The sequence below is a fragment of the Oncorhynchus tshawytscha genome, linkage group LG02 (assembly GCF_018296145.1).
Source record: "Oncorhynchus tshawytscha isolate Ot180627B linkage group LG02, Otsh_v2.0, whole genome shotgun sequence".
Lineage (NCBI taxonomy): Eukaryota > Metazoa > Chordata > Actinopteri > Salmoniformes > Salmonidae > Oncorhynchus > Oncorhynchus tshawytscha.
In genome coordinates, this window is record NC_056430.1 from 66,987,858 (window position 1) to 67,003,394 (window position 15,537).

Below are 15,537 nucleotides of genomic sequence, written 5' to 3' on the forward strand. Positions count from 1 at the left end.
TGTATGGGCGCAAGTGGGTTAGGGCAGGCATATGAACATACCATACAGCATGTGGCAATTCTTTAAAATTAAGACTTTAATTCTTCATGCGGTAAAACAGTTCTTCGAAAATACATATACAGTACTCACTTCTGTTCAATCCCATTAAATAACCACACATTTAATGCACATTAATTAATTTGCCAATCTCTAAAATGGACAATAAATAGAACAACAATTTATATTAAAGTTTGGAAGAGTACTCCTCTCATTGTAACACTGGTACTGATAACAGAAAATGGCTTCATAACGCAGACAGGCAGAATAGATATAGATAGTCAGACACTCCTGTTACATACAAGTACATTGCAAGGGACAACCATAAGCCCTATTTTGAGATACCGATTCATGTCCTATTGTACCACTGCAGGCAAAGCACCTTCCCCATAGGCTGTTTGAATGGGGATGCAAGGGTTAAGCTGTCGCAGATAGAAATGTAATGTATAGAGCTGACAAGCTTCCCTATTCAAACAAGCTTCCCTATTCTACTCAATACAGGTCTATCTGAAAGTGCTGCGATATTTCACCCTCCTGGATAAGCCCCAGGTTTCTACAAACTAATATTAAATTGTTACCAAGCCATTCAAAGTTAAGTATGCAGGGAAGAATTTCAGCAGTAAACTGATCTCAAAACAGAAGACAGAGCTTGCTTAACTAACACCATCTCTGGAAACCAATACTTTCATGACAAGCACCTAAAAATAAATAAATAAATAAATACTTAAAGATTCACAGTCACACAACTTGGCAGGCCACCACCTCCCATAACTGAAACATGTCAAAATAGCACTAATAGAAATATATAGGTAGAAATAGAAAATTCTCACCTGACCAGATAAATAGCACTCCCAAAATACAAATAATTATTTTGAATATATTCAAAGACCTTCTCAACAACATTATGCAAGTGTTCAGCATTTAGCTGTCTGTACTGTCAGTTATCTGCTCCATCATTTTCTACTTGAGGTATCGTATTTGGAATAAAGTGAAAGGGGGCAGGTGGAAAAGAGATACATGTATGCTACTAGTCTATGGCTTCTTTTCCATTAACTGTGACAATCGGGAGATTTTCCCTGTCCAATTACTGGTAGTTCATTGTAAAAGTCTTGTGTAAGTGCCAGATATATATCATGTGATAACTTCCACTCTTATCACATGCTAGGCTGGCTCTTCTTGACCGTTTAAAGTTAAATTTCCAAGTGTATATGACTGCTCTAAAATCAAACATTGTAAGTCTGTATGGCATTTCTAAAGTGCAGCAATTCTGTAACAATTCCATTCAGAGAAGATTGGGTTTGAAGTATATATAAATAAACATGACACCTAACAGAAGGACAATGTAACGAATGGCATAATGATAATAGCGCTTAATAACTTACTAGTATATGAAACATTCGCAAATACATTGATTCTCCCCCAAATAGTCTTTGTAGCGTCAACTGACTCAAGCTGTCCCCACCATGTGTTGCTGTATTGTCCCTGGCACCATTTTGGGGTTAGGGGGGCTATAGAGCCCCCCATATCTCGGCTGGGGGGAACTGGTCCACCTCCCCAGTCTCTGTGCACTGCTGCTCTCCCAGTGTGAACGTCAGCTTGTATCTCATCCGGACCTTCTCCTGAGAGAGAGAGAGAGAGAGACACACACACACACACACACACACACACACAGGCACAGAGTAAGCATGCCAGTTTAGCTTGCTGGTTAGCATTGTAGCATAATTTTGACTTCAAACTAAAGCACACAAATGATCCAGGTGATATGAGACATGGGTAGGTGATGTAAGGAATCATAAAGACCAAGTAACAAAGGATGGAATAATGGATCCTGAACCTTAGCAGGGATCACACAGACAAAAAACACATCTGCTAAGTGGAATATCTTATTATACCATAACCACATTTTCAACTCATGCAAATATCAGATTAATAACTCTCATTGACTACACTAGGAGGACTCTCACCATTAGTGGGTTGGCCAGCAGCATGACTTGAGTGATGGCGGCGGGGGGAAAGATGGGGTTAAAAGGCGCCAGGTCAGTTCCCGAGGGCGGTTGTAGTCTCACCTTCATCGACTGGCAAGGGGGAAGGAATGAATGGGGGGGGTTTATCAGTGACAGTTTGAAGACGGGCTTCGGTTCATATATATTAACTCACAAATATTATAGTTTGAACAAACTTCACTGCCTGTCTGAAGCAGTACCTCACTGAACATATCTCACTTGTCAGGAGTGTGAGGATTCAAGTATGCTACAAGAATGATGCTCATGAGTTCTTTTAATCAACTACAGCAGGCAGCGTTGGTTTTAATTGGCCCCCCAGGTTCTGAGCAAACTTTTTTTTCTCCATTGTTGGACATAAAATACTGTCAAAACACCAGGAAATCAGCTCCAAGTGATTTTAATGTTGGGAATCTGTTCCTCATTATTCCCACACACAAGAGAGATATGTGATCATAAACAAATGTAAGCAAGGTTTTAAAATATATCTTCTTGCAGTCAATTTGCAGTCTACAAATGATTTGTAATTATGTCCTGGCTCTGACCATCCGCTCGAGATAATAATTAGTCCACGGCTGAATCTAGTTGATTATCCCTGTACTACAGTGTAAGTACAGACCACAGTGTAATTGAATAGGTTGCAACAGCGCGAGTGTCCACTGTCCAAGTCAACCTTACCTTGGGTACAGCAGCCTGTAGGACCATGTTCCTGACGGGAAGAGGTGCCGTGTTCAGCATGGACACCACCATCACCAGCACGTCCGGCCGGCCCGGCGGACAGTCGGTGGCAAAGTGCAGGAGAACGCGGACCCCGTCTTTATCATAGGCCGTCACAGGACACAGCTTGCCTTAAACATCACAGAATGACAGAGAGAGGAAGAAAACACTCAGTATCTGCACTTCCAGCCACTGTACTGAGCCATCTGTGTTGACCAGACTACAATACCCAGAAACTCCTGAAGGCAGGCTAAGGTCTTCCTGGGACTCACTTGGCTTGATGGCTTCTAGGGGGACGTGGACGTTACTTAGGGAGATCTCAGGGAACTTGGCTGGGCTGGCCTGCCCCAGCGGGAGAATCAGGATGGGGGACAGGGAGCGGAGAAGGGGGCTGTCATCAGCTTGGGTCTTAGGGGACAAGGTAGGGGCTGCAGCAGCAGCAGCCGGTAGGATACCCAGAGGGAGAGGGCTGGATCTGGAGGCGGGGATCCCAATTCTCGGGGAGGCAGTGGCACCCATAGCCTCACCCATCCCAAACAGGTCGCCAGTGTTGATCACACCAGGCATGCTATGGTAGATGATGACAGATGGATGGACATTAGACCTGCACTCTGTACCGCCCATCCCTACTGCATACACTCAAAAGAATAGATCAAGCAATAACGCCATTTGGTGGCATTTAAATATTACTTCAGTTATCCACTTTCAAGCCTCCACAGTTACATGGTGTGGTACATGCTAGCTAGCATCTAGCCTTCACAGGAACATAAAGTATGATTGGTAGTAGAGATGAGCACCTCTTGGGGCTACCCAAATCCAACATGTCCAGGTCCTGCAGACTGTGGTTCAGGGAGGCGGAGACTGCCTGGGCAGCAGCACTGGGGTAGGGGAAGGAGGCCGCCACTGAGGATTGTGGGGCGGCTGTCTTAGAAACAGGCTCTGTTGTAGAAGCTCCTAACTGGTCCGTAGAAGCTGCAGAGAATACAGTAGCTGGGAGGGCGCTGCCAAACAGGTCCAAAACTGGGTTGGGAGCCTGGAAGAGAAGGGGTTTAACATCACATTAAACAATGTGTGTCAAGCTGACATAGTTAAGATCAATATTTCCAGGAAGGATAAATATTTCTACCAGATAAATGCTTCTGAAAGTACTGACTGGTTAGGACACTTGAAAATGGCCATTTTACCTGCAAAAATGTCCTCCACGGATTATTCAAGTCATCTTTTGCAGGAACTGGGTCATTAAGTCCTGAAACAAACAAACAGTCAATATATCAGTCAATTTATTCTCCTATTCTATTAAGAAAACCCACATTTCCCGGAAGAGGGAGAGACTTTGGCAATATATGTGGGGATTAGGTGAGTCTACTATGTGAATTCAATGTCAAAAACATGAATCACAAAGACATACACAAGTCTAATGCTTTCTTATCAGATCCAATACAAAAGGTGTTGATACAGGATGTGCTGTACCTAGAGAGAGGAGCTCCTTGTCCAGTAGAGACAGTGCAGCAGAGGGTTTTCTGGGACTGGGGTCCTCCATGGCAGGGCAGGCCTGAAGATCCTGGAGGGGGGCAGACCCGTACAGCAGGTCGGCTGGGATGAAGTCTGCGTGCTGGGCTAGAGGAGGATCCTCTGGTGGGGAGGGGCTCTGGAGGTCCAGACCAGCCAGGTCTACCAGGATCTCAGAATGGTTGCTGTCTTTGGTACCTGGCCAGGGATGGAAAGAGACAAAGATTAGGGTGAAACAGTCCAAGATGGTAAATACAATAATACACCAATGTGATCTCAGATGAAGGGGGGGTTTATTATTTTGTAAAGAATCCCCAGACCTGGGCCCCAGAAAGGAAAAAATGGATAATCCCTGGTAGAAAATCAAATCTGTGAACCGTCATGTTCTTACATTGTGTAGTAGTTGACAGTCCAAGTGGCTCCATCTCTCCATTGACAGTCTGTCCCTCCACAATCCTCTTATAGGAGTTGATGACACGGGACAGGTCATCACTGGCCTGCAATATGTCACCTGGGGGTCACGAGAGGTCAAAGGTCACAAAGGATCAATCAATATGACCAATGATGGGAGGGATTTGACTATTTTGGACAATAAGATGGCAGGCCTCATGGAGTGTTGGTTACCTAAGCTGCTGTCATTGTCCTCTGTCTCTGTGGCCAGCTTGAACACAGTCCCCCTCAACTTGTCACAGTCACCGTAAAGCTCCTGAAATGAAAAAACAACACCAATAATAATATTATGTGATGACAACACATTTCATATATGCTTCCAAAGTGTATTAATGTGCTTTTAACAACAAAATATTTTAAAGAAAACTTTCATTGTCCTGGAAGCAATTTCGTTTTATTTTCCAAAGTTAGACACTTTTTATAGATTATCTCCAATTTTATGAAGGGAAGAGTCTACAATAGTGATAGTGAAGTAAGATGTGGACCAACTTTGATAAGCTCCTTGTCTCCGTCCGTTGATTGGTCCCTGCTGAAGTGACTGAGCATCTCGTTGAGCAGTTTAACACTGTTGTTGACCTCCTCCAGGGTGCTGCTGCGCTTCGACGCTCTCTGCAGCCTCACCTCATCCTGAAACACAGCACACACCTGCCTTAAACCCACTGGGATACAGTGACTGACAGAGGGCCGGATTCAATCACTTGTCATCATTATGGTCGTCGTCATGTTTGTGTAGCAGCTCTGTTTACACAACTACTGCCTAACAACTACTGCTAACCTCTTTGACCATGTTTTTGATGAGGCGGTTGGCCTCCTGTAGATCCTCAGGCTTTTTGCTCTTCAGAAGCTCGGCCAGTCGCTACAGAGAGAGATAATAATAAGTCAGTCTCTAGTACTCTAGTCTGTTTCCCACAGTAGGGTCCAGTCACAGCAGCCAATCCCTGTGACAGATCCCAGGGCTTGAGAAAACATCTTTGATCATAGATCAACTTGAAGCTCAGAAATGCAAACATGCCAGGACCAATGAGAGAGGGTGAGATAGTCAGCTGGGTTTTATAGTGTAATTGTTATAGATTATGGCTATGTCATTACAATCTAGCCTATGCTATTTACATCCCAAAGACAGAAATCAAACATTTTTTTGAAAGATTAACACGTTCTTCACAAAGTGAATTTATAGCGACCGTATACAAAGATCTTCCATCAAACATCATAAGAAGGAAGGATCTCACCTTGCTCTTCTCCTCGTTCTCAAACACAGGGTTCTTGGGCCGGGAGGAGGGCGACGGCATCAGTGTCTTATCCAGAGGAAGCTCAGGGTCAACTGTGACAATACCTGAAAAAAGGCAACAGTTAGAAGTGACATGGCGACTTTACAGTATTGGCTAAAAACCAATGAAAACCTGAAATAGGGTCATTTTAAAATGCTGAAATCCTACCTTGTTTCTTCAGCATTTGATAAGCATCACTGATCTTGGCCTCATTGGGTAAAGAGAGTGTCCAGCTGAAGAGCATATCTACCACTCTCTTCTTCACCACCTCTGACACTCTGTCACCTAGATACTGGAACAGGAACAGGGTTAATCTGGATGGATTTCATTTTAACAAAGCAACAAATTACATACAGAACTATGGGATTAAAGAAAATAGAAAACATCTGATATTATCTACATACTTTAGGTGACACCACTTTGATGAGTTCATTTAGAAACCTAAATTTCCCAACTTCATTGTGGAACCTTTTCCCGCAGTTCTTCATGCAAGCTTCTAAAACCTGCAACAGTGAGAAGTCAATGTTAAAGCTCCAAGAATTATAGGCCTAGTGATAAATGACAAATACTCAATGTAAGAGTGGGATGTTTACGCACCATCAAAGCCTGTATCGCCTCCCATTCTTGTGGGGACTGGATTTTATGGGCTAACAATCTCACAGCAATCTGTGGGCTGAAATTAAAATCATATACTATCAGAACAAATCTCAAACAATTTAAGGATTCAACAGTTCCAAATGAGCCTGATTTGAGGTTATGCTGTTGACAACAGTAAAAAGTTACAACCATTGTTACATCTTCAGAAAACCTTATTACAATGAAATTAATACCTTAACATTACGTTACTTGAAGAGCATAGAAAAAGCATCCATACCCTTCCAATTCCTTGTTGATTTGGTCACAGAATCCTATAATGTACTCCCAGTCTTCCTGCCTGTTGGATGGGTTGGTGGCTTTGTCTGTAGGGGGTCACATGAATATCTATCTCTGACTGAGTTTTCAGAGGCTCCTTTATAAAAACTGCTGATGGCTGACATCTGAATGTGATGAATGTCAAACATGTCATGAAAGTTACAGCACATTCGTCTTGACGCAAGTACAGCAAGATCTAGTCGAATGCAGGCAGCCCTTGCAGTAAATTAGGTAGCTAGGTTGGCAGTTAGCTAGTCACAGAGTTGTGTAGTCTGCTGGTGAGTGATTTGTAAACAACTACAGTAGTTGCTAAGTTATCTAGCTAGCAAACTAACTCCAAAAATCTTGACAACTAGCAAAAAAAAAAAAGCTTAGTTAGCTAGCTACCTAACAAGAGTCAAATGGTCGCATTCAGTGTACATTGTGAACATGAACTGTTGTTGCCAAAACATGTTGATAGCTGGCTAACGTTAGCTCATTGCAAGCCACCTTTCATGACCCAAACATTGACTCAAAACACGAATAAATGAACATAGCCATTGTTGCCCTTTGTATAAAATATACAATCTAGCTGGCACTGGTGATGTAGTTGTGAATTGCCAATTTGTGAATTGCCAATTTAAAACGACGCATGAAGAAGTACGTATAATTTAATTTCCAAGCATGTAACTCACTGAGCCACGACTCCAGCGACTCCCCTTCCGCATCCGCCATATTCACTGCGGAGACACCAATGGGCCAATTCGATTATGCTGAGCCGCGGGGCACCGGTCGTGAACGGGAAAAAGTGGTGAGGGAGGAGCACATTCTCAAATCGAACAGTAATCTGCTGCGATTGGTCACGTTATCTACGTCATGGTGCATACAACATCTTCTTTCCTTACAATGTTAGAATTTTCAAACGAGTTATTATTGGTAAGGCAGATAAAACGCTTTTATTGAAAGCAATCACCTTTGAATGTGAAAACAGAATCCTACTCATTACTCCACGTGCTTAATAATGACACTTTTGTTTTGAGCCCCTTTAGCTGGGGCTTTGAAAGGGGCACCTGGCTCAAACCCAGGAGGCAGCCCGATGTTATGATAATTTGTTGGTACAGATGGTTTGTTTAGCCTACATAGCAGGTTAGGATAATTAACGTAGCATGTTAGGAAAATGTACATAGCAGGTTGGGGGAATGAATGTAGCAGGTTAATAGAACTAAACTAGTGGATTACTTGTGATAATTAACATAGCAGGTTAGGAGAAATAAAGAAGCAGGTTAGGTGAATTAACCTGGCAGATTAGGAGAATACAATCAAATTGTATTCGTCACATACGCTGAATACAACATGAATTTACCGTGAAATGCTTACTTTTGAGCCCTTAACCAACAATGCAGTTTTTTAAAAGTAAGTAAGAAAATGCAACCGGTCAGGATGCTCTCGATGGTGCAGCTGTAGAACTTTTATAGGATCGGAGGTTCCATGCCAAATCTTTTCATCCTCCTGAGGGGGAATAGGCATTGTCATGCCATCTTCACAACTGTCTTGGTGTGTTTGGACCATGATAGGTCCTTAGTGATGTGGACACTAAGGAACTTGAAGCTCTCGACCCGCTCCACTACAGCCTCGTCGATGTGAATGGGGGTTTGCTCTGCCCTCCTTTTCCTGTAGTTCACGATCAGCTCCTTTGCCTTGCTCACATTGAGGGAGAGGTTTTTGTCCTGGCACCACATTGCCAGGTCTCTGACCTCCTCCCTACAGGCTGTCTCATCATCGTCTGTGATCAGGCCTACCACCGCCGTGTCCTCGGCAAAACTTAATACTGGTGTTGGAGTCGTGTGTGGCCACGCAGTCGTGGGTTAACAGGGAGTACAAGAAGAGACTAAATACGCACTCCTGAGGGGCCCCGTGTTAAGGGTCAGTGTGGCAGATGTGTTGCTGACTACCCTCACCACCTGGGGGTGACCTGTCAGGAAGTCCAGGATCCAGTTGCAGAGGGAGTTGTTCAGTCCCAGGGTCCTTAGTTTAGTGATGAGATTGGAGGGCACTATGGTGTTGAACGCTAAGCTGTAGTCAATGAACAGCATTCTCACATAGGTGTTCCTTTTGTCCATGTGGGAAAGGGCAGTGTGGTGTGCAAGAGATTGCGTCATCTGTTGATCTGGGGAGGTTATGTGAATTTAAGTGGGTTCAGGGTTTCTGGGATGATGATGTTGATGTGAGCCATGACCAGCCTTTCAAAGCATTTTATGGCTACAGATGTGAGTGTTTACGAGGCAGTTAGGTAAAAGGGTTAGGTTTAGCTACAATCAGGGGGTTTGTTTTATCTCGCCCGGGCGCCTGAGTAGGTGTGTTTTGCACCAGGTGAAAGTTGATTGCATTAGTTTTGGAACCAGGCTGCCTCCTGGGCAGTGAGCCATGTGCCCTGCTTAAAGCACATGGCAAAGTAATCTCAAAACCAAGTGATATATGGGCACGTGGAGCAATGAGTAGATTCTGTTTTTTCACATGCAAAAGTGATTGCTTTTGAGCTTTATCTACCTTCCCATTTAAAATGAGTTAGAAAATTCTGCCATTTATTTTATTGAAAAAATTGATGATGCACCATTCTTCATTGTTGACAAAATGACAGAGCGGCACATATTACTATTCTATTTGAGAAGGGCAGCCGCGCTCCTCCCTCCCCGCTTTCGCCCGATGACGTAACGGGCTTTTGCCTGATGCCCCGTGGCTCAGCATAATCGAATCCACCCAGTGACAGAACGACGAAGTAGTCAGAAGCCAATAGAAAGAGAAGCTAGAGAGGGATTTGGTTTCCCTGTCGGGCCGCCGTCAGACCCTTCTCCTTTTGGCCGCTGACGTCACGGCCATGGACTGGTGCACAATATAATAACTGTATATGATAACTGTATATGAGGAAAAAACCAAAGACCTGCGGAGACACCGCGTGACTGCGACGAAAATGACATGTCTTTGGACCAAATTTCTCACGCTTTCACCCACTGGGCTGTAGAATGACGATAAATCATTGAAGGGGTTCTATTGATCTGGTTTGGGCGCCTGAGTAGGCATAGTTAGCACCGGGTGAAAAGTGATTGTACTTTTCTGACCAATGGCAAAGTTGGCTCAAAACAAAAGTGAGATAGGTTAAGCACATGGAGTAATGCGTAGGATTGTGTGTTTTCACATGCAAAAAGCGATTCCTTTTGATAAAACGACTTATCTGCAATCCCAATGAAAAGTAATTTGAAAATGTACAAGAGATGTATGTTTCTGAACGATGGATCGTGCGGCAGATTGCTGTACGATTTGAGCAGCGTGCGCCTCCCTCACGGATTCGACCGGTCACGTGGACGGGTCATAGACCGGTGCACCCCGTGCCTGTTTAATAGACTCCCCTCATTATAATGAAATAGTGATAGAGACTATTGTTTTTATGTTATGTTGCACCTACCCCACATTTTCCAGGAATATTCTTATCATGTTACTGAATGTATCCAGAGTATTTTCAGATTTTGTTATCAACAAATGCGGCAAAAGGTACAGTAAATGTAAAATGCACATAAAAGCAACAGTGTAACGTTTGGATTCAGTCCTGTGTCAGGCGAACTGTTGTGTCTTCCAACTTTGGTCTAATAATTGTCCCATAATCTCCAAACTTCCCTTTCAATTGCTTCCATGCTTTTCATATTGTTTCTGTAAGAAACATTTCAATTTAGCCCTATCTATATAGGCCAACTCCTGCAGTTGTGAAAAGGGTTCATGGTTCCAAGACATTTGATGTGACATGTGCATTAATAGCATATAATCGAAGATGAAAAATGTGAATGACCACAGACCAAAAAACCTGTCAGTCAGAATAACCAGTACTATGCTTTAAATGTCCATAAACACTAAGATAGTTAGAACATTTAACATACAACAAAAAATACTTGCTTGCCCAGAAATCTTGCTCCCCTAAAAATGTGAGCTGTACCTAAATGATATACACATAAATTGTCTTCCATGTTGATGGTGGTTATATGTTCAAATACACACTTATAACAGACACCTTTTATATTTGAAATTAAAGGAAATGTAGGCTCAATTACATACTAATTATTAGACAGACAGTGCGAGAGAGACCGGAAAGCCAGGAGGAGTGTCCATGCCAGAAAGACAGCGGCCCGACTTGGATGCGACAACACAAAAACATGGGATCCCAGGGCCAGCATCCCAGACCGCCACACCACGCCAGGCCATTCAAACCAGGGGTGGGAAAAAGTTAGTCAGATGACAACATGTGTGCCAGATCTCATTCAGTTCTGGACACATGTTGATGGGAACTTGCTACTGGAGAATCCTGAAGTTTTTCACCCGTTCAATGGCACGTTCAACATGAATCTGTAGGTGAGCAATGCAACGGGTGTCACACACCTCTGGAGCAGTGAACTGAGACTTCCCCCTCACAAATGGTGCTACAGAGACACGGACTCCTTTGGAAACAAGTAAGTCCTGAATGCCAAAACTCCGATCCGCCAGTACCTTTTCCCCTGCTTTCAGCATGTCCAGTAAATCCACTTCGCTCAAAGACCCCCCCTCCCCCATACAGATCAGACATGTACACAACAGAGCCATGAGGTGCAATGCACACTAAGGCCTTGGTCATGTTAGGGTTCTTGTAGTTGAACCAGGTGCAGGACTATGCAGCAAGCCTGGATGGCTTTCAATGAAAACATCTGTGCAGTCTACTATGACTCGACAGTTCTGGTATGCTGTCTTGCCTGCGACAGGCATACGCTTCTGTACAAACCGCCGACTGGGCAGCTGCTTGAAACGATGATGCATGATATTGCACCAAAACGCCAAAGCAGTCAGCAATGGTCCCTCATTAAAAGTCTGACTCAGAGACGAATGAGGGCCAGGAACAGTTCATCCATGGGACTGAGCTTTCTGTGTCTCTCCAACTCTTGGCCATCTTTTGCCGGCTTCCCTTTGAAAAGAGAGCCCCAGTAGTGCAGCTGGCCATTTCGCTTTGGTCGGAGGAAGTCGTGTAAGGTCAGAAAGGTCATGTAATCCATCAGTCCGGTGTAAAACCATATATCACCAGCACTTCCCTGGAAGGAGAAGGTTTTCCTGTGCAGCTACCTCTGGAGATCTTTGATTTTGGCTTCAGCCTTCTCCAGCCTTCTCTAGCTCGGCAGTATCTATACAGTTTCCCTCCTCATTCTTCTCACGAGTTCCCTCATGGACGCAACCATCTCTGCTACCTGACAAATAACCAGAATTTGCAATTAGTCACCCGTATGTACTTTATTGTTTATGTATTACTGATAGAGCTGGAGGCAGATACCTTAACATCATTGGGAGGCTAGCTGCAGAAGCTTGCAAGGCAACTGCTAAGCCATCAGGTGATGTATCAGGAAAGGGATTGAAATATTGAGGAGTGGTGGGCCCTAGCTCCATCTGTGAGCTCCATAATATAGAAGGATATACAATTACCATAACACACACTACCCAGATGCATATTAGGAAGGAGCTCAACAGTCAGCAAGGTTCAGCTCTCAATGTGTCACTCCCTTTACTGGTGCATATTGGTCCACTGCACAACCCTAATATACAGTACCAGTCAAAAGTTTGGACACACCAACTCATTCAAGGGTTTTGTCTTTATTTTTTACTATTTTCTACATTGTATAATATTAGTGAATACATCAAAACTATGAAGTAATGGAATCATGTAGTAACCAAAAAAGTGTTAAATCCAAATATATTTATATTTGAGATTCTTAAAAGTAGCAACCCTTTGCCTTGATGACAGCTTTGCACACTCTTGGCATTCTCTCAACCAGCTTCACCTGAAATGCTTTTCCAACAGTCTTGAAGGAGTTCCCACATATGCTGAGCACTTGTTGGCTGCTTTTCCTTTACTCTGTGGTCCAACTCATCCCAAACCATCTCAATTGGGTTGAGGTCGGGTGATTGTGGAGGCCATGTCACTCCATCACTCTCCTTCTTGGTCAAAAATCCCTTACACAGCCTGGAGGTGTGTTGGGTCATTGTCCTGTTGAAAAACAAATGATAGTCCCACTAAGCGCAAACCTGATGGGATGGCGTATCGCTGCAGAATGCTGTGGTAGCCATGCTGGTTAAGTGTGCCTTGAATTCTAAATACATCACCTACAGTGTCACTAGCAAAGCACCCCCACACCATCACACCTCCTCCTCCATGCTTCACAGTGGGAACCACACACGCGGAGATCATCCGTTCACCTACTCAGCGTCTCACAAAGACACTGTGGTTGGAACCAAAAATCAAACATTTGGACTCATCAGACTAAAGGACAGATTTCCACCGGTCTAATGTCCATTGCTCGTATTTCTTAACCCCAGCAAATCTCTTCTTATTATTGGTGTCCTTTAGTAGTGGTTTCTTTGCAGCAATTTGACCATGAAGGCCTGATTTATTTGGGCTGCAATTTCTGAGGATGTTGACTCCAATGAACTTATCCTCTGCAGAAGAGGTAACAATGGGTCTTCCTTTTCTGTGGCAGTCCTCATGAGAGCCAGTTTCATCATAGCACTTCATGGTTTTTGCGACTGCACTTGAAGAAACTTTCAAAGTTATTGAAATGATCCGGATTGACTGACCATGTCTTAAAGTAACTATTATTCTACAATGTAGACTGTTGTTTCTCTTTGTTTATTTGAGCTGTTCTTGACATAATATTGACTTGGTCTTTTACCAATAGGGCTATCTTCTATTTACCACCCCTACCTTGTCACAACACAACTGATTGGCTCAAACGCATTAAGAAGTAAAGAAATTCCACAAATTAACTTTTAACAAGGCACACCTGTGTCACGTCCTGACCGTAGGTCCTTTTTTATGTCTCTATTTTAGTTTGGTCAGGGCGTGAGTTGGGGTGGGCATTCTGTTTTCTATTTCTATGTGTTTGGCCTGGTATGGTTCTCAATCAGAGGCAGCTGGCAATCGTTGTCTCTGATTGAGAACCATACTTAGGCAGCCTGTTTTCCCACTATGGGTGTGGGTAGTTATTTTCTGTTTAGTGTTTTTGTTGCACCTTACAGAACTGTTTCGTTTTTGTCGTGTTTTCTCCTTTGTTATTTTTGTGTTCAGTTTAATAAATATAACATGAACACTTACCACGCTGCGCATTGGTCCAATCCATCCTATTCCTCCTCAGAAGAGGAAGACAATCGTTATAACCTGTTAATTGAAATGCATTCCAGGTGACTACCTCATGAAGCTGGTTGAGAGAATGCCAAGCGTGTGCAAAGCTGTCATCAAAGCAAAGGGTGGCTTCTTTGAAGAATCTCAAATATAAAATATATTTTTATTTGTTTAACACTTTTTTGGTTACTACATGATTCCATATGTGTTATTTCATAGTCTTTATATCTTCACTCTTATTCTACAATGTAGAAAATAGAAAAAATATAGAAAAACCCTGCAATGAGTAGGTGTTTTTACCCGTACTGTATATATATTTGTATATATTTGTGTTATTCAGATTTTTTTCATGGGGTGCTACTGCACCCTCAGCACCCGTTCTTCCCGCCAATTGATGCTTGCGAGCATTGCACATGCGGTGTGTCTTCTCGAGAGATAGGGTGCAGTGTTTTTGGGGGGCGGGGGGGCGCACAAAAACACAACTGTTATCTTTTTACAGTTTTTAGAATAGGTTTCACTTTTTCTGTAGTCGCTGTGGTTGGTGTTCTGTTGTTTTTGTACTGTAATTATGTTGTACTGCCAGCAGATGGCGGGAATAACACAGTATATAATCTATAACCACCTGCCTCACTAGAAAGAGCCAGAGTACCAAAGCCTCACAAGAGCAAAACGCTAGATAGAGCCATTGGGTCATTCATTATGCAAGTATTACATGGGTGCAATGATGCAAGATAAACAGCATGTCACACTATAGTTGACTACTAGAGCACTGGGCTAGACCAGTTAACCTCTTCTTCTTCATTCACTTCTCTCCTGTCTAGGTGAGTAACCTCCCAGGGATCCTCCTCCCTGTGAACACTCTGATGGGAGTGTGTGAAAGAACAGCACAGTCTAACAGACACAGATCAAAACCTCAGATTAGAGCAGGCCGGGGTACAAGAAACCAGTGTGAGGCAGCGGAAGGGGTTTTGCATGTGTTTCAGACAGGAAGATCATGTCAGGGAGAAGTGGCTCCTTCACCCCACACACTGACTTTGATCTGGAGATGGGTCGTACATATGACAGACGGCAGGATGGGTATGAGACAACCCCTCCCAACCCAGAGAGAGACCATCTCTATTACATACACTCCAGGTAAAGGCAGTGGCGTGTATTCACGGATGCCAAGTGAAGCCAGGCTTCCCCCAATAAATGTACCAGGAAAAAAACATACAAAATAATGTATCTTTTGTCTCACTGTGTTTCATCAATTTCATTAAATTTTCAAAAGGCTAAATGTAATGTTTCTCACTGGAGAAAGCATCCAAACGAAAGAAACAGCACATCTCTGTCTCAGTATGTGTAGCGTATCTATCTGATGCTGTCTGGTCAAAAAGAGTATGCCATTTTTGCTGCCAGTAGAATTGAATTCAAGGGATGCCAGCGAGCATTTGGCCTCCCTTGATAATTTTTCAAAAGAATTACAGCCAATCAGCATTGAGCTAAA

The 15,537-nt window shown here is 43.3% G+C and overlaps 1 protein-coding gene across 1 annotated transcript; it reads right to left on the reverse strand.

Moving 5' to 3' along the window:
• Positions 1 to 54: 54 nt before the first annotated feature.
• On the reverse strand, positions 55 to 7,681 carry LOC112264107 (ADP-ribosylation factor-binding protein GGA3). The gene is made up of 17 exons (XM_024440703.2): positions 7,567 to 7,681; positions 6,855 to 6,939; positions 6,578 to 6,653; positions 6,385 to 6,483; positions 6,149 to 6,272; positions 5,942 to 6,045; positions 5,488 to 5,568; positions 5,202 to 5,339; positions 4,887 to 4,968; positions 4,654 to 4,773; positions 4,224 to 4,460; positions 3,938 to 3,999; positions 3,551 to 3,786; positions 3,026 to 3,321; positions 2,715 to 2,884; positions 2,001 to 2,111; positions 55 to 1,655 (listed from the first exon to the last, which is right to left on the reverse strand). The coding sequence occupies exons 1-17, from the start codon at positions 7,604 to 7,606 to the stop codon at positions 1,545 to 1,547; spliced, it is 2,172 nt and encodes a 723-aa protein (XP_024296471.1). The 5' UTR covers positions 7,607 to 7,681; the 3' UTR covers positions 55 to 1,544.
• Positions 7,682 to 15,537: the final 7,856 nt, after the last annotated feature.